At 37.5% G+C, this 24,076-nt stretch overlaps 1 protein-coding gene and 1 long non-coding RNA gene across 2 annotated transcripts; one reads left to right on the top strand and one right to left on the bottom strand.

Annotated features, from left to right (window-relative positions):
• The first annotated feature begins 107 nt into the window (after window positions 1–107).
• Window positions 108–807, top strand: LOC128513972 (uncharacterized). Its single transcript, XR_008356424.1, has 3 exons — window positions 108–224; window positions 339–438; window positions 585–807. It is a non-coding gene; the product is annotated as an uncharacterized LOC128513972 (long non-coding RNA).
• Window positions 808–19,407: 18,600 nt separating this feature from the next.
• Window positions 19,408–23,657, bottom strand: LOC128514258 (uncharacterized). Its single transcript, XM_053488024.1, has 9 exons — window positions 23,562–23,657; window positions 23,244–23,297; window positions 21,465–22,126; window positions 21,243–21,304; window positions 20,749–20,885; window positions 20,271–20,410; window positions 19,952–20,013; window positions 19,660–19,811; window positions 19,408–19,499 (listed from the first exon to the last, which is right to left on the bottom strand). The coding sequence occupies exons 2-9, from the start codon at window positions 23,281–23,283 to the stop codon at window positions 19,408–19,410; spliced, it is 1,347 nt and encodes a 448-aa protein (XP_053343999.1). The 5' UTR covers window positions 23,284–23,297; window positions 23,562–23,657.
• Window positions 23,658–24,076: the final 419 nt, after the last annotated feature.

The following is a 24,076-nucleotide window of genomic DNA, read 5'->3' as shown; positions in this document are numbered from 1 at the left end:
AAGCATATTTAAAAAAAAATGTTGACTCAGCAGCTCAAATTTTAGTATTCAGCTGTATTATAATTATTGACCTCCTCTCTGTGTCTGATTGACTGACGTGGAGTCTTTCCTGCTCTCTGAAAAAGATTTAAAGGTGTCACTAATCAGGCTCAGTGGAAACGGAACCCTTAAACAAGGAGACTCGTTAAATCTGCCATGTGATGTGAACAGCCTTCAGGTCGAGGGTGGGTCTGTCTGCTCACAACACTCATGAATGTCTCGAGTGATTACTGAAGGAAATAAAGTGACTCGTGTTCAGTTAAATATTCACTTATTAAAAATTCACATTCAAAAAACAGAAATTCCTGATGATTGGTCAGTCTGGATCATTGTTGGTGTGACAGCTGGAGTGATTTCCATCATCTTAGTCATCTTAGGAGCTGTGATTTACAGCAGGAGGTAAAACTCTGCATGTTTTTACACAATAAATTTATTTACAAAAATGTAAATTTTGATTTTGACTTTAAAACTGTTCACTGAACATTTAATGCCAAATAATGTGTAGTTTGTGCTTCATAAATATGTCTGTGTGTGTGTGAGAACAGGAGTGTCCACATTGAGAAGCAGATAAATAACGATTCTAACATCTACGCTAATGTCCAGAAGAAAAAGGATGATGATTTTGAGATCTACGCTAATGTCTAATAGCAATGAGCTGACCACAGTTTCACACTTCATGTGCAGCTTTGAGTCTTCTGCTGGTGAACTTCCTCTGTAAGCTAAAATTAAAGGTCTAACCACAAATCGCTTTGTTGCATTTATTCTTGAAGTTGGCTTTGAAAGATGTTTTTATACATTTAAGAAGTTTTTTTTAACAAGAAAATTAAATATTCTTCTAAAAAAAAATTCCAGCTGTTTTACCTGACCTGATAATTTACTGCTTTTTATGATCTTTTGTATTATTAAAGTAATGTTTAAAGTGAGCCACGACTCATCAGGACGCAGTACACACTGCTTTTACACTGAAGTCTTTATACAGTAGTGAGCCATAAATACATCACATTTATACTGGATTAGATTATTACTTGTATTTTACTTCAACTGATATACAAATGAAACCTACACAAACTAAGACACAAACCAACACACACTGTACTCACAGCATATTAAATGAACACTCCCAGTGACTATGTGTTAAACCACAGCTTTCACATCTCTTATCTCTAAAGAATGAGGCATTTTCTTATTAAAGCCACAACTAAAGAGCCAGGCCATGAAGCCATCTGACTTTTCGAGTCTGTAGTAGACTGCTGCTCTCATTTTAATGGAACAAATTAGGAACAAATTCCTTACAGTAGTCAGCCAGCCCTCGGAACTGCCCCACCCCCTTTTTGGGCTTGGGTTTCGGGCAAGCAGCAATTGCTGTAATGTTTTAAACTTTGGGGTGCATCTGGCCATGACCCTAGTGGAAGCCCAGATCCCATTATTCTACACACATTTTTTGAGTTTGAGATGAGCCTGTCAGGCACGGCAGAAAGATGAAGAGAGATAGAGGAGCAGGACACAAGTGCCAATTGCAGTGCCAAAGGGGCGTGGCTCAGACTCGCGTGGCACGCAGGCAGTCGAGCACTTCCAATAACGTAATTCAGAGCCGGTGCTAAAGGTCGGAAAGCCAGTATAATCAGTCAGCGGTGCGTGAATCAAAAAGGGAGCGAGTGAGACGTAACCGTAAACCAAAGCAAAAGGTCAAAACCAGCCGGGAAGCAAACAGCAAACGAGGTCCAAAAACGATAGACTAAAAGCGAATACCGAGAACAAGCGAGGTCGAAAACGGAAACAACTTACACGAAAAGAAACGTGAGAAAACTGGGCTCTGAAGGCACGCAATAATCTGGTAGCGGGACAGCGCTCTGCGCTTCCTTAAATGCCGGGAAAAATTAGTTGTGAATGGGAAGCCAGGAGGAAAACATAAGCATGTGAGAGAAGACATGACAGCGGGGAAAGAAAGGAGAAATGATGGCAGTTGAGATAAAAACGTGACAGAGCCCCACGTACCTCAGTGATCTTAGGAGTAATCTAGGGTCTAGGCTACTCTGTCCATGGCGTGAAAGTGGACTATTTTGTCTACAAGGTGCTGAGATGCTGTGGACAGCTGTAAGAGGCTGCCCTTGTTATGGCGATGTAGGAAGGGGAAATACCACACTGGGATGGATTCTTTCACCATGCACCCCACGTATAGGGTTAAACACGTGCCAGAGGGTGTCATCATGTGGCTAAGTCCTTTCTTCTATGATATGTTTTCATGATGTGCAGCTGATGTTAATGGCACTGCCTCAGCCAGTGTAGTGCATTCTACACTCCACTTCCTGCTATTGACCACACATGGCCTACTTTGCCATGGGAATTTAAAAGGAACATAAACAAACAAAAGATAACTACAAAAGAAAAGCCTAAGAAACACAGGTGAACCTAATTTAATGATAAAGTGAAACACGTACGCACGTAGACACACTAGGGGGAGACAAATCGGCGGCTCAGTAATGCGGAGAAACAGATCTTATTCCCTGGGACCGAGGTGGCACAGGTGTGACACTGACATTGTAAAGCACACACAGTAACACTAAAAGAACCTACAATAGGTAGGGACTAAGAGACCCTGGTTATACTGCATAAATATTATTTAGTAAAACAAAATTCCTAAAAGAAAAAAAAAAAAGAAAACTCTTATTAATCCATTACACAAATGTTAGACGTTATATTCTGAAAGTCTATTTTTCAGTTATTTCTATATTTAAAGTTTAAAGTCTTTAAATGTATTTTTTAAATAACACCAATAAACAGATACAATCAGAGAGAGGCTATATTCAATTCAATTTTATTTAAGTAGCCCTTTTAACAATGGTCATTTTCACAAACTTATGGAAGTGTGTATGTGTGAAAAAAATGTGTCTAGATATTAATGAGATTTCCTTAAGAAGTCCCTTTTGAGTAAGCCAAGGGTGACAGAGACAGTGGCAAGGAAAAAACTCCCTGAGATGGCAATAGATGGCGCCGGTGAGGTCGGCTGCCGTCATGACTGCTTCAACCTATTTTATTTAGTTTTTGTCTTTTAAGTAAATTTTCAACTTTAAAACGGCAAATTCATTACCATTGAGTGCATTAAGTACGATAGAAATACTCTTATTTCTATTGGTTTACAATGTACTCATAATTCAACGTCTTTAACTCCGGCTGGCTTGTTCTGGATTTGTTGAGATGTACTGGGTATCATCAGCATAACAATGAAAACTAATCCCATGTCTTCTAATGATGTTACCCAGGGGAAGCTAAAACTGGAGGGTTTTACACACACACACACACACACACACAATAATGGATTGAGAATAACTGACTATTAAATGGCGGACCTTACATGTTAGATTACTCGTTACATCAAAAAAGTAATTCAAATACTCTAACACGTTACACCCAACACTCCGACAAGCTGAATGGTCATCAAGAGTTTTGCATGTCTGTAAGTTGTTGTTAAAGTCTTCATAATTTATTAAAACATTTTTCAAAAACAATAACACCACAATATCTAAACTCAAAACATAGTTGTATATTTTATTTGTTGATATTTTATACATTATTAAAAGTAGAAAATGTAACATAGATTTGATAGATTAAAAAATAAAATTAATTTTAAAAATACAACACAAGACTTCACTGGCTTGGTTATCATATAGACTATAGGAGAATTAAAAGTAGTTCCTGGAAAAAGTGTGGTTTTGAAAAGTAATCAAGATGCCAAAACCACTATGAGACTCAGATGGTGAGAGGCCTCATGAAACATCCCCAGGCCCCATGATTCATATCATAATTTAACATCAACTTTTTAGGCCTACCCTAGTAAAATAAAAGTATACTAAGTATATTAAATCCTAGCATGCCAAAGCATACTTAAATGTACTTGCAGCCAGACTAATGACTAGTATACTTGAAGTTTGCTATTTTGGAACAACTAATTTTGTACTAAGTGTATTTAAGTTGTAATTAAATTGTACAAAAGCACAATTTTAAGTGTATTAAGTATACTTTTGTGTGCTAAAGTGGAACAACTTTAAGTATACTTAGTACACTTAAAGTATATGCCTGTGTGTGTACTAACGTACATACCTGACAGTAATTAATACAATTTAAGTATATATTTAATATAGTATAAGTACATTACAGCTATTTTGACTGTGTTACAAATACATAATTAATATACTATGAGTATATATTTTTATTACAGCAGTAGCTGTTATACTTCTTGTCAATTACAAATACTAAAAAAGTACACTTTGTGGTTAATACAAAAATACTTTATTATATTATACAGTACATAAAACCTTCTATATTACAGTATTGCAAATGTATTACCAGTACACTAAAGGTGTTTAGGATAATTTACAAATGCTGAATGTATTTTCTACACTATAACATGTTTTTGAAAAGCAGTACATTAGTACAGTAATTATGAGGAGTACTATTAAGGAGATTTTATTCATGAGTTCAACAGATTTAATTTGCACAAGTTTTTAACAATCACACAAACTAAAATTTAAACTGTTGTGTGAGCACAGACAGACATTAGTATTAGAGTATACAGGTACAGTATTAGTTTAAACCTGGTGTGTGTGACACAGACAGACATCAGTATTAGAGTATACAGGTACAGTATTAGTTTAAACCTGGTGTGTGGACACAGACAGACATCAGTATTAGAGTATACAGGTACAGTATTAGTTTAAACCTGGTGTGTGGACACAGACAGACATCAGTATTAGAGTATACAGGTACAGTATTAGTTTAAACCTGGTGTGTGGACACAGACAGACATCAGTATTAGAGTATACAGGTACAGTATTAGTTTAAACCTGGTGTGTGGACACAGACAGACATCAGTATTAGAGTATACAGGTACAGTATTAGTTTAAACCTGGTGTGTGACACAGACAGACATCAGTATTAGAGTATACAGGTACAGTATTAGTTTAAACCTGGTGTGTGAACACAGACAGACATCAGTATTAGAGTATACAGGTACAGTATTAGTTTAAACCTGGTGTGTGGACACAGACAGACATCAGTATTAGAGTATACAGGTACAGTATTAGTTTAAACCTGGTGTGTGGACACAGACAGACATCAGTATTAGAGTATACAGGTACAGTATTAGTTTAAACCTGGTGTGTGAACACAGACAGACATCAGTATTAGAGTATACAGGTACAGTATTAGTTTAAACCTGGTGTGTGGACACAGACAGACATCAGTATTAGAGTATACAGGTACAGTATTAGTTTAAACCTGGTGTGTGGACACAGACAGACATCAGTATTAGAGTATACAGGTACAGTATTAGTTTAAACCTGGTGTGTGGACACAGACAGACATCAGTATTAGAGTATACAGGTACAGTATTAGTTTAAACCTGGTGTGTGGACACAGACAGACATCAGTATTAGAGTATACAGGTACAGTATTAGTTTAAACCTGGTGTGTGGACACAGACAGACATCAGTATTAGAGTATACAGGTACAGTATTAGTTTAAACCTGGTGTGTGACACAGACAGACATCAGTATTAGAGTATACAGGTACAGTATTAGTTTAAACCTGGTGTGTGGACACAGACAGACATCAGTATTAGAGTATACAGGTACAGTATTAGTTTAAACCTGGTGTGTGGACACAGACAGACATCAGTATTAGAGTATACAGGTACAGTATTAGTTTAAACCTGGTGTGTGGACACAGACAGACATCAGTATTAGAGTATACAGGTACAGTATTAGTTTAAACCTGGTGTGTGACACAGACAGACATCAGTATTAGAGTATACAGGTACAGTATTAGTTTAAACCTGGTGTGTGACACAGACAGACATCAGTATTAGAGTATACAGGTACAGTATTAGTTTAAACCTGGTGTGTGACACAGACAGACATCAGTATTAGAGTATACAGGTACAGTATTAGTTTAAACCTGGTGTGTGACACAGACAGACATTAGTATTAGAGTATACAGGTACAGTATTAGTTTAAACCTGGTGTGTGACACAGACAGACATTAGTATTAGAGTATACAGGTACAGTATTAGTTTAAACCTGGTGTGTGACACAGACAGACATCAGTATTAGAGTATACAGGTACAGTATTAGTTTAAACCTGGTGTGTGACACAGACAGACATCAGTATTAGAGTATACAGGTACAGTATTAGTTTAAACCTGGTGTGTGGACACAGACAGACATCAGTATTAGAGTATACAGGTACAGTATTAGTTTAAACCTGGTGTGTGGACACAGACAGACATTAGTATTAGAGTATACAGGTACAGTATTAGTTTAAACCTGGTGTGTGACACAGACAGACATCAGTATTAGAGTATACAGGTACAGTATTAGTTTAAACCTGGTGTGTGACACAGACAGAATACAGGTACGGTATTAGTTTAAACCCGGTGTGTGGACACAGACAGACGTCAGTATTAGAGTGTACAGGTACGGTATTAGTTTAAACCCGGTGCGTGGACACAGACAGACGTCAGTATTAGAGTGTACAGGTACAGTATTAGTTTAAACCTGGTGTGTGGACACAGACAGACGTCAGTATTAGAGTGTACAGGTACAGTATTAGTTTAAACCCGGTGTGTGGACACAGACAGACGTCAGTATTAGAGTGTACAGGTACAGTATTAGCTTAAACCCGGTGTGTGGACACAGACGTCAGTATTAGAGTATACAGGTACAGTATTAGTTTAAACCCGGTGTGTGGACACAGACGTCAGTATTAGAGTGTACAGGTACAGTATTAGTTTAAACCCGGTGTGTGGACACAGACAGACGTCAGTATTAGAGTGTACAGGTACAGTATTAGTTTAAACCCGGTGTGTGGACACAGACAGACGTCAGTATTAGAGTGTACAGGTACAGTATTAGTTTAAACCCGGTGTGTGGACACAGACGTCAGTATTAGAGTATACAGGTACAGACAGACGTCAGTATTAGAGTATACGGGTACAGTATTAGTTTAAACCCGGTGCGTGGACACAGACAGACATCAGTATTAGAGTATACAGGTACAGTATTAGTTTAAACCTGGTGTGTGGACACAGACAGACGTCAGTATTAGAGTATACAGGTACAGTATTAGTTTAAACCTGGTGTGTGGACACAGACAGACGTCAGTATTAGAGTATACGGGTACAGTAATAGTTTAAACCTGGTGTGTGGACACAGACAGACGTCAGTATTAGAGTATACGGGTACAGTATTAGTTTAAACCTGGTGTGTGGACACAGACAGACGTCAGTATTAGAGTATACGGGTACAGTAATAGTTTAAACCTGGTGTGTGGACACAGACAGACGTCAGTATTAGAGTATACGGGTACAGTATTAGTTTAAACCCGGTGTGTGGACACAGACAGACGTCAGTATTAGAGTATACGGGTACAGTATTAGTTTAAACCCGGTGTGTGGACACAGACGTCAGTATTAGAGTATACAGGTACAGTATTAGTTTAAACCCGGTGTGTGGACACAGACAGACGTCAGTATTAGAGTGTACAGGTACAGTATTAGTTTAAACCCGGTGTGTGGACACAGACAGACGTCAGTATTAGAGTGTACAGGTACAGTATTAGTTTAAACCCGGTGTGTGGACACAGACGTCAGTATTAGAGTATACAGGTACAGTATTAGTTTAAACCCGGTGTGTGGACACAGACAGACGTCAGTATTAGAGTGTACAGATACAGTATTAGTTTAAACCCGGTGTGTGGACACAGACGTCAGTATTAGAGTATACGGGTACAGTATTAGTTTAAACCTGGTGTGTGGACACAGACAGACATCAGGATTAGAGTATACAGGTACAGTATTAGTTTAAACCTGGTGTGTGGACACAGACAGACGTTAGTATTAGAGTATACAGGTGCAGTATTAGTTTAAACCTGGTGTGTGGACACAGACAGACGTCAGTATTAGAGTATACGGGTACAGTATTAGTTTAAACCTGGTGTGTGGACACAGACAGACGTCAGTATTAGAGTGTACAGGTACAGTATTTGTTTAAACCTGGTGTGTGGACACAGACGTCAGTATTAGAGTGTACAGGTACAGTATTTGTTTAGAGACTAAAAACAGGCCGAGAGCTACGGAGCATTATACCACAAGCAAAGTACAGAAGATTTAGCAACAACACATTAGACAATACATTCTATAGTTGAAACGATGTACTTAATTGCAAATTACCTAACAAACGTAGTGCACTAAATATAAACAAGTGTAGCTTTATGATAATGCGCGCACAGAAGAGACAGAGTTTAATCACACATAAATTATCTTGCAGGCGCAAAAGTGATTTTCAGCGTGCAAAAATGAGCGGGCGCGCACTAGAGCGTAGTGCACTTATTATAAGCAAAAACACATTTAAAGTACATTTAAATTTAACTGATAATATACCGAGACTACCGTATATTAAACATCGTATTCTAATGTGTACTTTCTGTACATTTGTACAATCATTTTTTTATATATAAAAAATACATTGAAAAACAAGTTTAAATAAGTATAATTCGGAAATTAAATAAACCTTTCACTTAAAGTGAATTTTCCTATAATATATTTTTGGAAAGTGTACTATAATACAATTATTTTAAAGTTTATTTGAAGTTTAATTCCAAAATTTGGTAAAAGCATGATGTTAGTAGACTTTTTATGTATTATATACTTTTTGTTAGTATATTTGCAGTGTATTATCGAGGATTTCAATATATTTGTAATCCACTGAAGAGTATTTTTGGTTCACTGGGGAAGGTTTCTTCCCATCACCATCTCAGGGAATTTTTTTCCTCAACACCCTCGGCTCGTTCGTCAGGGACGATCTGATCATTCTGATTCACACACACTCACGTCTCATATAAACTTAAATAATTCTTTTGATTGTGTAACACTGCTTTGTGACAATGACAATTGTTAAGGTCAACAGCACCGGTGGGGTCGACGATGCCAAGCACTTTATTTCTCTTCCGTTTTGTAAATGAAATCATATCAGCAATGCAGAAAAAAATATGTACACAAACAGTATATGTTTTATTGCCAAATAAATGTTTGTTAATTAATTAATGTAAAAAAAAAAACAGACGTATGTCAGATTCTTGTCTCCATTCACATGCAGGCGTTATGTAAACGGCTCTATTCAGATGTACGTAAAGGCTAATTGCTGCGTTGTTTGGGGGAGTGATGTGCTGATGAATGTCTGTCAATTTTTTTTCCTTACATAAATATATCGGCTCATTTTGATCAGGTGATCAACAGTGTAAAGTGAAAGTGTGCACCGAAGTGAACGGCTTCATTTCACTCATAACATATTCAGATTACGACATAGCACAATGCATGGGGTCTGTGAATGCCTGAAATATGCTGGTGAATAAGTCTTATAGTGAATGTAAAATGTTTGCATGTTGTTTCATGTTGCAGAGTTTTGATGAATGCAAATGCTGATGAATGTGTACGCTGATATCTCAGATTTATATAAGATTTATTAACAAAAATACAGTACACTAAAGGTGTTTAAAATAATTTACAAATACTAAATGCATTTTCTACACGATAACATGTTTTTGAAACACATCACATTACATTACTGAGGCAGATTTTATTCATGATTTCAACTCAATCAAGATTTAATTTAAAAAACCTTGTCCTATAGTTTATTTCTGTTCAACAAAACATCAGATTGTCTCAAACACACAAACTAAAATATAAACTGTTGTCTAAAGAAAGACAGACATCAGTATTAGAGTATAGTATTAGGGTGCAGTATTAGTTTAAACCAGACAGACATTAGTATTAGAGTATACAGGTGCAGTATTAGTTTAAACCCGGTGTGTGGACACAGACAGACATTAGTATTAGAGTATACAGGTGCAGTATTAGTTTAAACCCGGTGTGTGGACACAGACAGACGTCAGTATTAGAGTATACAGGTACAGTATTAGTTTAAACCCGGTGTGTGGACACAGACAGACGTCAGTATTAGAGTGTACAGGTACAGTATTAGTTTAAACCCGGTGTGTGGACACAGACAGACGTCAGTATTAGAGTATACAGGTACAGTATTAGTTTAAACCCGGTGTGTGGACACAGACAGACGTCAGTATTAGAGTGTACAGGTACAGTATTAGTTTAAACCCGGTGTGTGGACACAGAAGTCAGTATTATAGTGTACAGGTACAGTATTAGTTTAAACCCGGTGAGTGGACACAGACGGACATCAGTATTAGAGTATACAGGGACAGTGTTAGTTTAAACCCGGTGCGTGGACACAGACAGACGTCATTATTAGAGTATACAGGTACAGTATTAGTTTAAACCTGGTGTGTGGACACAGACAGACGTCAGTATTAGAGTATACAGGTACAGTATTAGTTTAAACCTGGTGTGTGGACACAGACAGACGTCAGTATTAGAGTATACAGGGACAGTGTTAGTTTAAACCCGGTGCGTGGACACAGACAGACGTCAGTATTAGAGTGTACAGGTACAGTATTAGTTTAAACCCGGTGTGTGGACACAGACAGACGTCAGTATTAGAGTATACAGGTGCAGTATTAGTTTAAACCCGGTGTGTGGACACAGACAGACGTCAGTATTAGAGTGTACAGGTACAGTATTAGTTTAAACCCGGTGTGTGGACACAGACAGACGTCAGTATTAGAGTATACAGGTACAGTATTAGTTTAAACCCGGTGTGTGGACACAGACAGACGTCAGTATTAGAGTGTACAGGTACAGTATTAGTTTAAACCCGGTGTGTGGACACAGAAGTCAGTATTATAGTGTACAGGTACAGTATTAGTTTAAACCCGGTGAGTGGACACAGACGGACATCAGTATTAGAGTATACAGGGACAGTGTTAGTTTAAACCCGGTGCGTGGACACAGACAGACGTCATTATTAGAGTATACAGGTACAGTATTAGTTTAAACCTGGTGTGTGGACACAGACAGACGTCAGTATTAGAGTATACAGGTACAGTATTAGTTTAAACCTGGTGTGTGGACACAGACAGACGTCAGTATTAGAGTATACAGGGACAGTGTTAGTTTAAACCCGGTGCGTGGACACAGACAGACGTCAGTATTAGAGTATACAGGTACAGTATTAGTTTAAACCCGGTGTGTGGACACAGACAGACATCAGTATTAGAGTATACAGGTACAGTATTAGTTTAAACCTGGTGTGTGGACACAGACAGACGTCAGTATTAGAGTATACAGGGACAGTGTTAGTTTAAACCCGGTGCGTGGACACAGACAGACGTCATTATTAGAGTGTACAGGTACAGTATTAGTTTAAACCCGGTGCGTGGACACAGACAGACGTCATTATTAGAGTATACAGGTACAGTATTAGTTTAAACCTGGTGTGTGGACACAGACAGACGTCAGTATTAGAGTATACAGGTACAGTATTAGTTTAAACCTGGTGTGTGGACACAGACAGACGTCAGTATTAGAGTATACAGGGACAGTGTTAGTTTAAACCCGGTGCGTGGACACAGACAGACGTCAGTATTAGAGTATACAGGTACAGTATTAGTTTAAACCTGGTGTGTGGACACAGACAGACGTCAGTATTAGAGTATACAGGGACAGTGTTAGTTTAAACCCGGTGCGTGGACACAGACAGACGTCAGTATTAGAGTATACAGGTACAGTATTAGTTTAAACCTGGTGTGTGGACACAGACAGACGTCAGTATTAGAGTATACAGGGACAGTGTTAGTTTAAACCCGGTGCGTGGACACAGACAGACGTCAGTATTAGGGTATACAGGTACAGTATTAGTTTAAACCTGGTGTGTGGACACAGACGTCAGTATTAGAGTATACAGGGACAGTGTTAGTTTAAACCCGGTGCGTGGACACAGACAGACGTCAGTATTAGAGTATACAGGTACAGTATTAGTTTAAACCTGGTGTGTGGACACAGACGTCAGTATTAGAGTATACAGGTACAGTATTAGTTTAAACCTGGTGTGTGGACACAGACATCAGTATTAGAGTATACAGGTACAGTATTAGTTTAAACCCGGTGCGTGGACACAGACAGACGTCAGTATTAGAGTATACATGTACAGTATTAGTTTAAACCTGGTGTGTGGACACAGACAGACGTCAGTATTAGCGTATACGGGTACAGTATTAGTTTAAACCTGGTGTGTGGACACAGACGTCAGTATTAGAGTATACAGGTACAGTATTAGTTTAAACCTGGTGTGTGGACACAGACAGACGTCAGTATTAGAGTATACAGGTACAGTATTAGTTTAAACCTGGTGTGTGGACACAGACAGACGTCAGTATTAGAGTATACAGGGACAGTATTAGTTTAAACCTGGTGTGTGGACACAGACAGACGTCAGTATTAGAGTATACAGGTACAGTATTAGTTTAAACCCGGTGTGTGGACACAGACAGACATCAGTGTTAGAGTATACGGGTACAGTAATAGTTTAAACCTGGTGTGTGGACACAGACAGACGTCAGTATTAGAGTATACGGGTACAGTATTAGTTTAAACCCGGTGCGTGGACACAGACAGACGTCAGTATTAGAGTATACGGGTACAGTATTAGTTTAAACCCGGTGCGTGGACACAGACAGACATCAGTATTAGAGTATACAGGTACAGTATTAGTTTAAACCCGGTGTGTGGACACAGACAGACATCAGTGTTAGAGTATACGGGTACAGTAATAGTTTAAACCTGGTGTGTGGACACAGACAGACGTCAGTATTAGAGTATACGGGTACAGTATTAGTTTAAACCCGGTGCGTGGACACAGACAGACGTCAGTATTAGAGTATACGGGTACAGTATTAGTTTAAACCCGGTGCGTGGACACAGACAGACATCAGTATTAGAGTATACAGGTACAGTATTAGTTTAAACCTGGTGTGTGGACACAGACAGACGTCAGTATTAGAGTATACAGGTACAGTATTAGTTTAAACCTGGTGTGTGGACACAGACAGACGTCAGTATTAGAGTATACGGGTACAGTAATAGTTTAAACCTGGTGTGTGGACACAGACAGACGTCAGTATTAGAGTATATGGGTACAGTATTAGTTTAAACCTGGTGTGTGGACACAGACAGACGTCAGTATTAGAGTATACGGGTACAGTAATAGTTTAAACCTGGTGTGTGGACACAGACAGACGTCAGTATTAGAGTATACGGGTACAGTATTAGTTTAAACCCGGTGTGTGGACACAGACAGACGTCAGTATTAGAGTATACGGGTACAGTATTAGTTTAAACCCGGTGTGTGGACACAGACGTCAGTATTAGAGTATACAGGTACAGTATTAGTTTAAACCCGGTGTGTGGACACAGACAGACGTCAGTATTAGAGTGTACAGGTACAGTATTAGTTTAAACCCGGTGTGTGGACACAGACAGACGTCAGTATTAGAGTGTACAGGTACAGTATTAGTTTAAACCCGGTGTGTGGACACAGACGTCAGTATTAGAGTATACAGGTACAGTATTAGTTTAAACCCGGTGTGTGGACACAGACAGACGTCAGTATTAGAGTGTACAGATACAGTATTAGTTTAAACCCGGTGTGTGGACACAGACGTCAGTATTAGAGTATACGGGTACAGTATTAGTTTAAACCTGGTGTGTGGACACAGACAGACATCAGGATTAGAGTATACAGGTACAGTATTAGTTTAAACCTGGTGTGTGGACACAGACAGACGTTAGTATTAGAGTATACAGGTGCAGTATTAGTTTAAACCTGGTGTGTGGACACAGACAGACGTCAGTATTAGAGTATACGGGTACAGTATTAGTTTAAACCTGGTGTGTGGACACAGACAGACGTCAGTATTAGAGTGTACAGGTACAGTATTTGTTTAAACCTGGTGTGTGGACACAGACGTCAGTATTAGAGTGTACAGGTACAGTATTTGTTTAGAGACTAAAAACAGGCCGAGAGCTACGGAGCATTATACCACAAGCAAAGTACAGAAGATTTAGCAACAACACATTAGACAATACATTCTATAGTTGAAACGATGTACTTAATTGCAAATTACCTAACAAACGTAGTGCACTAAATATAAACAAGTGTAGCTTTATGATAATGCGCGCACAGAAGAGACAGAGTTTAATCACACATAAATTATCTTGCAGGCGCAAAAGTGATTTTCAGCGTGCAAAAATGAGCGGGCGCGCACTAGAGCGTAGTGCACTTATTATAAGCAAAAACAAGTAATTATGAATAAGTACATTTAAATTTAACTGATAATATACCGAGACTACCGTATATTAAACATTGTATTCTAATGTGTACTTTCTGTACATTTGTACAATCATTTTTTTATATATAAAAAATACATTGAAAAACAAGTTTAAATAAGTATAATTCGGAAATTAAATAAACCTTTCACTTAAAGTGAATTTTCCTATAATATATTTTTGGAAAGTGTACTATAATACAATTATTTTAAAGTTTATTTGAAGTTTAATTCCAAAATTTGGTAAAAGCATGATGTTAGTAGACTTTTTATGTATTATATACTTTTTGTTAGTATATTTGCAGTGTATTATCGAGGATTTCAATATATTTGTAATCCACTGAAGAGTATTTTTGGTTCACTGGGGAAGGTTTCTTCCCATCACCATCTCAGGGAATTTTTTTCCTCAACACCCTCGGCTCATTCGTCAGGGACGATCTGATCATTCTGATTCACACACACTCACGTCTCATATAAACTTAAATAATTCTTTTGATTGTGTAACACTGCTTTGTGACAATGACAATTGTTAAGGTCAACAGCACCGGTGGGGTCGACGATGCCAAGCACTTTATTTCTCTTCCGTTTTGTAAATGAAATCATATCAGCAATGCAGAAAAAAATATGTACACAAACAGTATATGTTTTATTGCCAAATAAATGTTTGTTAATTAATTAATGTAAAAAAAAAAACAGACGTATGTCAGATTCTTGTCTCCATTCACATGCAGGCGTTATGTAAACGGCTCTATTCAGATGTACGTAAAGGCTAATTGCTGCGTTGTTTGGGGGAGTGATGTGCTGATGAATGTCTGTCAATTTTTTTTCCTTACATAAATATATCGGCTCATTTTGATCAGGTGATCAACAGTGTAAAGTGAAAGTGTGCACCGAAGTGAACGGCTTCATTTCACTCATAACATATTCAGATTACGACATAGCACAATGCATGGGGTCTGTGAATGCCTGAAATATGCTGGTGAATAAGTCTTATAGTGAATGTAAAATGTTTGCATGTTGTTTCATGTTGCAGAGTTTTGATGAATGCAAATGCTGATGAATGTGTACGCTGATATCTCAGATTTATATAAGATTTATTAACAAAAATACAGTACACTAAAGGTGTTTAAAATAATTTACAAATACTAAATGCATTTTCTACACGATAACATGTTTTTGAAACACATCACATTACATTACTGAGGCAGATTTTATTCATGATTTCAACTCAATCAAGATTTAATTTAAAAAACCTTGTCCTATAGTTTATTTCTGTTCAACAAAACATCAGATTGTCTCAAACACACAAACTAAAATATAAACTGTTGTCTAAAGAAAGACAGACATCAGTATTAGAGTATAGTATTAGGGTGCAGTATTAGTTTAAACCAGACAGACATTAGTATTAGAGTATACAGGTGCAGTATTAGTTTAAACCCGGTGTGTGGACACAGACAGACATTAGTATTAGAGTATACAGGTGCAGTATTAGTTTAAACCCGGTGTGTGGACACAGACAGACGTCAGTATTAGAGTGTACAGGTACAGTATTAGTTTAAACCCGGTGTGTGGACACAGACAGACGTCAGTATTAGAGTATACAGGTACAGTATTAGTTTAAACCCGGTGTGTGGACACAGACAGACGTCAGTATTAGAGTGTACAGGTACAGTATTAGTTTAAACCCGGTGTGTGGACACAGAAGTCAGTATTATAGTGTACAGGTACAGTATTAGTTTAAACCCGGTGAGTGGACACAGACGGACATCAGTATTAGAGTATACAGGGACAGTGTTAGTTTAAACCCGGTGCGTGGACACAGACAGACGTCATTATTAGAGTATACAGGTACAGTATTAGTTTAAACCTGGTGTGTGGACACAGACAGACGTCAGTATTAGAGTATACAGGTACAGTATTAGTTTAAACCTGGTGTGTGGACACAGACAGACGTCAGTATTAGAGTATACAGGGACAGTATTAGTTTAAACCCGGTGTGTGGACACAGACAGACATCAGTATTAGAGTATACAGGTACAGTATTAGTTTAAACCTGGTGCGTGGACACAGACGTCAGTATTAGAGTATACAGGTACAGTATTAGTTTAAACCTGGTGCGTGGACACAGACGTCAGTATTAGAGTATACAGGTACAGTATTAGTTTAAACCTGGTGTGTGGACACAGACAGACGTCAGTATTAGAGTGTACAGGTACAGTATTTGTTTAAACCTGGTGTGTGGACACAGACGTCAGTATTAGAGTGTACAGGTACAGTATTTGTTTAGAGACTAAAAACAGGCCGAGAGCTACGGAGCATTATACCACAAGCAAAGTACAGAAGATTTAGCAACAACACATTAGACAATACATTCTATAGTTGAAACGATGTACTTAATTGCAAATTACCTAACAAACGTAGTGCACTAAATATAAACAAGTGTAGCTTTATGATAATGCGCGCACAGAAGAGACAGAGTTTAATCACACATAAATTATCTTGCAGGCGCAAAAGTGATTTTCAGCGTGCAAAAATGAGCGGGCGCGCACTAGAGCGTAGTGCACTTATTATAAGCAAAAACAAGTAATTATGAATAAGTACATTTAAATTTAACTGATAATATACCGAGACTACCGTATATTAAACATTGTATTCTAATGTGTACTTTCTGTACATTTGTACAATCATTTTTTTATATATAAAAAATACATTGAAAAACAAGTTTAAATAAGTATAATTCGGAAATTAAATAAACCTTTCACTTAAAGTGAATTTTCCTATAATATATTTTTGGAAAGTGTACTATAATACAATTATTTTAAAGTTTATTTGAAGTTTAATTCCAAAATTTGGTAAAAGCATGATGTTAGTAGACTTTTTATGTATTATATACTTTTTGTTAGTATATTTGCAGTGTATTATCGAGGATTTCAATATATTTGTAATCCACTGAAGAGTATTTTTGGTTCACTGGGGAAGGTTTCTTCCTATCACCATCTCAGGGAATTTTTTTCCTCAACACCCTCGGCTCGTTCGTCAGGGACGATCTGATCATTCTGATTCACACACACTCACGTCTCATATAAACTTAAATAATTCTTTTGATTGTGTAACACTGCTTTGTGACAATGACAATTGTTAAGGTCAACAGCACCGGTGGGGTCGACGATGCCAAGCACTTTATTTCTCTTCCGTTTTGTAAATGAAATCATATCAGCAATGCAGAAAAAAATATGTACACAAACAGTATATGTTTTATTGCCAAATAAATGTTTGTTAATTAATTAATGTAAAAAAAAAAACAGACGTATGTCAGATTCTTGTCTCCATTCACATGCAGGCGTTATGTAAACGGCTCTATACAGATGTACGTAAAGGCTAATTGCTGCGTTGTTTGGGGGAGTGATGTGCTGATGAATGTCTGTCTATTTTTTTTCCTTACATAAATATATCGGCTCATTTTGATCAGGTGATCAACAGTGTAAAGTGAAAGTGTGCACCGAAGTGAACGGCTTCATTTCACTCATAACATATTCAGATTACGACATAGCACAATGCATGGGGTCTGTGAATGCCTGAAATATGCTGGTGAATAGGCCTTATAGTGAATGTAAAATGTTTGCATGTTCTTTCACATTGCAGAGTTTTGATGAATGCAAATGCAGATGAATGTGTACGCTGATATCTCAGATTTATATAAGATTTATTAACAAAAATACAGTTTCTCTTCACATAATCCCCCAGAAATACAACACAAATATAAACTCGGTAAATAAACTTCCATGATTTTGTAAAGCTGCTTTGCAACAATAATAGTTAAAACTGCGATACAAATAAAATAGAATAGAATAGAATAGAATAGAATTGAATAGAATCTAATTGAATTGAATTGGCCAAAACCAGCATTGAATCAGGAATCTTCAGACCTTCACTAACATCTTCCCAACTTAGGCATTTAATCCAAGGAACACTACAGTCGTACTCTATGAGTTAAACATGCAGACTTGTTTTATAGCCACCTAAATTATGAGTGGCGTTCGAGTCAAACCAGGACTTATGATTAAATGTCTGGTAGATGAAGGAGGTAAAGTGATTGACATTTACAGAAGACTTCAGTCTGAACATTTCTCAAGTGGAATGCCTGGTTCCTGGAAATCATTAGAAAACTCGTCACCAACTCACAGAAAAGACGCATCTGTGGGAACCATCACTTGTGCATTACAGGAATAGGAACAGGTTACAGGAACAGTGTGGCTCTGGTGTCCTGAGAGGACATTCTACCCTGATGGTGTCCAAGCACTAGTGAGACACTGGGATAAGTGTATTAGTGTATCAGGGGATTATATAGAGACATAAAGGGAGTTTCAGGACTGTATTCTGTCATTCTGCATGATCAAAAGTCCCACTTTGACTTGAACACGCTTTTAAAGAATTTTTTATATATGGAACCTTCAGGGAATTTCCACTTGTGTTTAAACTCAGTTTAAAAGTTTCGAGGGCTAAATGTGGAATATTGATTATCAAACGCCCTGACACACATCAGTACTGGAGCGGGCCGTGTGATTCATCAGCATAAAGCTTTTCATTTCATGAACACTTTGGTTTTGTCCACCAGTTCAGTTTCAATGAAAATTACACAAATAATTTGTGCAAAGTTTATTTGATAAAATGTTTACAGCCATTGCACATTGATCTACAGAAGATATACATAAGCAGACAAATAAAGGACTATTTTGACCATGCATTAATTTACCCTGTACATTAAAAAGCTGTTGTTCCCATACATTTATCTATAGATTTAAAGGTATTAAATAAGAGACTATCCTTAGAACTATTTAGACATAGAGAAATGTTCAGGCATTCGCCCTCATTAAATCCCAGTTTCAATCAGTCAAAATATTTATATTGCTCATGACTGATGATTTTTTATCCAAACGGTTCTCCCTTTATCCCTTTATTCCTTTATCCCTTTATTCCTTTATTCCTTTAAGTTAAATTTCATGTTACATATTCATGTATTCACTGCAGTAAAAATAGATCAGATAGTTAGAAATAATCACAGAGGTTTTTAAATCAGGTCTAATGACGCAATGCGACTGTAAGTAGGAGTGATAGAAGTGACATCCACATCATGGAAAGTGGGCTGCCGATCACTGGGGACATGGAGTTACCTGCAACACACAAATATGTACAGGACATACAATTAAATTCACAAAAACGTATTCAAATCTAGAATACATCAATAATTATAAACTACTGTTAGGGTGAGTTTGTTTGATTTGAAATTAATAAACACGAATTAGTGAGTAACACAGTAAAGTGTCTACTGACCAAAGGTCTGGGTGACAGTGACGGAGTTCGAAAGCACAGTAAAGTTCAAGCTGTTCAGTCCATTGATCAGTGTGTTCCTAATACTGGTGACATTAACATCTGAACCATTAGAATTGATAAACAGGAGGCTCTGGACCACGGTTGAACCATTGCTGAAAGGACAAATGTACGGATGAGGGTTATTTATACAGATTATTTATACAGATTATTTATACAGATTATTTATACAGATTATGATGTAATCCTTAATAAACAAACAGATAAATTTTCAGAGCCGTGTCTTCTTTCCTACCTAAATGTGAGAATCTGCATGCGGGCGAAGTTCGAATAGGCTGTTCTGTATAAGGGTTCGATCTATAAAGAAGAAAAGTAAATCAGTAAATCAGGTGATCAAAAAAAACATCAAAGCCACTGATACACACTTAAACACTGTTACAGAAACAGTAACCCATGTTCAGACTTACACATGCTCAAATTCATACAGAATTGTGTAATTATGCAAATTCAATCTGGTTTTACTGAAATGAAAAAAAAATTTAAAAAGGGGACAAAAAAGTCAGACATGCCCTGCACACACACACACACACACACACACACACACTAAAACATACCTGAGAAGTGATATTTGAAGCGTATGCTGCAAACAGTGAGGAGGACGTATCAGCCAGCGCTGCGAAGAAGGTGCTATTGATGCTGAAGATCAAGCTGAAAACTTGACTTATTGGTGAAGCAGTCGTGGTTGTTGGGGTCGCTGTAGTGTTGGGTGTTTCGGGGAAAAAGTCAGAGAAATTGAGCATGTTTAGAACAGAATAGTGGACAATAGGAGTTCAAATGGACTATATACGGTTTATTACTGTAAATGAAGACGGGACTGTGAAGCTTAAGTAGTTCTGATTATTATTGTATCCCTGAAGTTTAAAACTAAAGCTCTTGCCAGCAAACAGAACGCTTTGTTAATAATTTCTCCATTTCTCAGGTCAAACCTGACTGTTAGAATTTTCAAAGATTAATATGTAAGTTTATCATTATCTATTTATTAAAGCTTGAATTAAAATATAAAATATTAAACAAAAACAAGTGTATACTCACTCTCCTTGACACTGAGCGAAGCTGGATCAACCTGAAAAGTGAAGTTGCTAAGTGACTCGTTGAAGGCAGATATCACGTTGTTGGCATTAGTAGATGAACTGAACGACAACTCGCTATTTGTATCAATGGAACCATTCCTGAAAAGACACAGAATAGTTTATAAACTGATTTAACTTTGACTAAACACTGTCACATTGAGATTTAAATTCACACAATAAAAGCTACAAACATGGAATCTAGCAACAATTACTTCAGACATACTGTACGTATTATTAGTAATATCAGCTAACACATTTTTAAATCAGTCCAAGAGTTTATAACTGATACTAGGAAAGCCAGCCTCTTTCACAATCTAAATACAGAGGTTTAGGGATAATAATAATAATAATAATAATAATAATAATAAAGAAATAAATAACAGGACCCACTGCTAGGACCCAGTGGATGTCAAATTTAATCATTAAAATATGTATAAAAAGTAATCAGATTCTTACTTAAATGAGAGAATTCTAATGCGGAGGAAGTTCTTAAATTTTGCCTTGTATATTGGTGTCACCTAAAAAAAGACAAAGAAGAAAAGTGACCAAAAAAACATCAAACCCAGTGATATCTCTGTTATTTAGACATAAAGGATAAAGTGTTGAGATTTACAAAAGCTCAGATTTGTACATAAGTTAAACCTGGCATTAATAAGGTGCATTATCTCTAAAACCCACCTGATCTGTGATATTTTTAGCCAGTGATATGAACTCTGGAGAACTGGAATTAGACAGCGCTGGAACAAATGTTTGAAGGATCTTAAAGCTCAAGCTGAAAGTCGCAGCCGGTGCAACTGTTGTAGTGATGGTTGTAGTGCCGGTTGTAGTTGTGTTTGCAGTTGAATTTGTGGTTGTTGTAGTGCCACTTGTAGTTGTGTTTGCAGTGGAATTTGTGGTTGTTGTAGTGCCGCTTGTAGTTGTGGTTGTAGGCGAACTTGTGGTTGTTGTAGTGCCGCTTGTAGTTGTGGTTGTAGGCGAACTTGTGGTTGTTGTAGTGCCGCTTGTAGTTGTGGTTGTAGGCGAACTTGTGGTTGTTGTAGTGCCACTTGTAGTAGTTGTTGTAGGTGAACTTGTGGTTGTTGTTGTGCCACTTGTAGTAGTTGTTGTAGACGAACTTGTGGTTGTTGTGGTGGCTGTTGTAGTAGTTGTTGTAGGCGGACTTGTGGTTGTTGTAGTGCCCGCTGTAGTAGTTGTTGTAGCCGGACTTGTGGTTGTTGTAGTGCCGGCTGTAGTAGTTGTTGTAGGTAAACTTGTGGTTGTTGTAGTGGCAGCTGTAGTGGTTGTTGTAGCCAGACTTGTGGTTGTAGTTCCAGTTGTTTGTGAAATTGCTTTCGGAGCCACTGATGATGTTAAGAATAGATTAGTGGACCATAATTCAATTCAATTCAATTTTATTTGTATAGTGCTGTTAACAATTAACATTGTTGCAAAGCAGCTTCACACAATCAAAAGAATAATTGAAGTTCATAACAAACTTAAAAATCTAAATTGGAAACAGTTGATCCTGACTCACTGATCTGTTTACTCTACGATACGGATAGTTTGTGAAGCTGTGGGTTCATTCAGATGTCCATAAAACAGACAAATGAAGACCCAGTCACAAGTTTAAGGTTATTTAATTTATAGTGCTCGTGACAATAAAGCTTAAAGATAACATTGGTTTATGGAGTTGGATTCCTCACACAATGAAGCTGCTTAGCACTAATCTTCAACAGTGGTCAGAGAATGGCATGGAACGCTGTGCAAAATATTGCAGCAATAAAATGGAAAGTATTTTAGGATGTGGAAAAACAGAACAAGAAAAGAATGAAGTTTGTGAATGTGAAAGCAAACAGTCAGCAGGTACACCGATCAGCCATCACACTAACACTGTAACTGGGTTATACCCCAGTAAACTGGGGACAGGATTATGGACATCCAAAGTTCACCCATGGCAGAGTGGACCAAAGACCAGCCCGTCCAGAGCCAGCCCACAGAAAATCACTTAAAATAGTCAATGCTGTCTGCAAGCACCAGAACACCGAGTGCACCACAGTTTAATGCCAATCAGATGAAGCCCCAAGGAATGCACCGGACAAACAGGTCCAATCCACGGAGACTCCATCCCACAACCCACAGCAGCACAAGGGTCCGACAGACACCACAGCACCCACTAGAGGCCGTGTGGAGCCGCCTCGACAGCACAAGGGCAGCCCACAACAATCAACATGTACAAGGACATTAACCCACAGACAGACACTCCATGTCTCTAATGTCTCTAAGGTGAATAGGGACACTGATAACTCCTTCATGATAAAGTGCTCAACTAGTGCTAGACACAACACACCAGTGTAGGGGATTACTGAAGACACCGTACATGTTAGAATGAAGAGCAGATTGTAAAATAAATGTGACTGTATCACTGTCTGTGACTGAAATAAGACTTAAATCTTTAGGGGGGAAAAGTGAAAGACTTACAAATTAGGCACATGAAAGTCAGCATAATCCACCAGTCCATCGTGCTGTTATAACCTAAAAATAAATACAAACAGATTAAGTTAAAGTTAAACAAAGGACATAAAATTTCTATGAGCAGTGAAAAACAATGTGCTTATGTAGCTCTAATGTTTTAACTCCAGCCTACAGTAATGAACAATAGACAGATAGATATTGATCAATTAAATGCTAAATAAAAATGTTTTTTTTAAAAAAGGTTAAAATGTAAAATAATTTGTAAACTTTTATATTATCTTTCAGTCTGTGATCTTTTATTGATAAAATAAAGTAATGACTCACTTGTGTCCACGGATATCAGGAGTGCAAGAGTTCTAGTCTCAGTGTCAGTGTCAGTGTGTAAAACACAGGCAGGTAATTGGACTATTTAAGCAGAGGATGTTTCAGTGCATGTACATTAATAATGACCAACCCATGATGTCAAAAGGGCCTGAGAGCCAATCACAGCCTGGCTGCTTGTCATATATCTTCAGAACCTGAAAAACAGCTTTTCTAACAAAAGAATGTCCTGCTTTTTTGCTGAATTTCTTTTAACAAGATAAAGATGATGTCCAAAGTAAAGTCGAGAAAGTGATGGTAACCTGTGCTAGATTTTTTTTATTTATGTATTTCAGAAGTTCACCTTGTACACTGTTACCCCACACCAGTGTCTCCTTGCTTTAGGCCAAGAAAAAAGACAAAGATTTTCTAACATAAATATTTTAATTAAACAGAAATAATATTTTGACTCCTGATTTACACTATAACATTTATGTTCAGTAATTATGATTAATTATGATAACCCTAACCCTAACCCT

The sequence above is a fragment of the Clarias gariepinus genome, chromosome 26 (genome assembly GCF_024256425.1).
Source record: "Clarias gariepinus isolate MV-2021 ecotype Netherlands chromosome 26, CGAR_prim_01v2, whole genome shotgun sequence".
NCBI classification, from domain to species: Eukaryota; Metazoa; Chordata; class Actinopteri; order Siluriformes; family Clariidae; genus Clarias; species Clarias gariepinus.
Note: the sequence above shows the minus strand (reverse complement) of the source record. Positions and strands in the feature narration are given on the sequence as shown.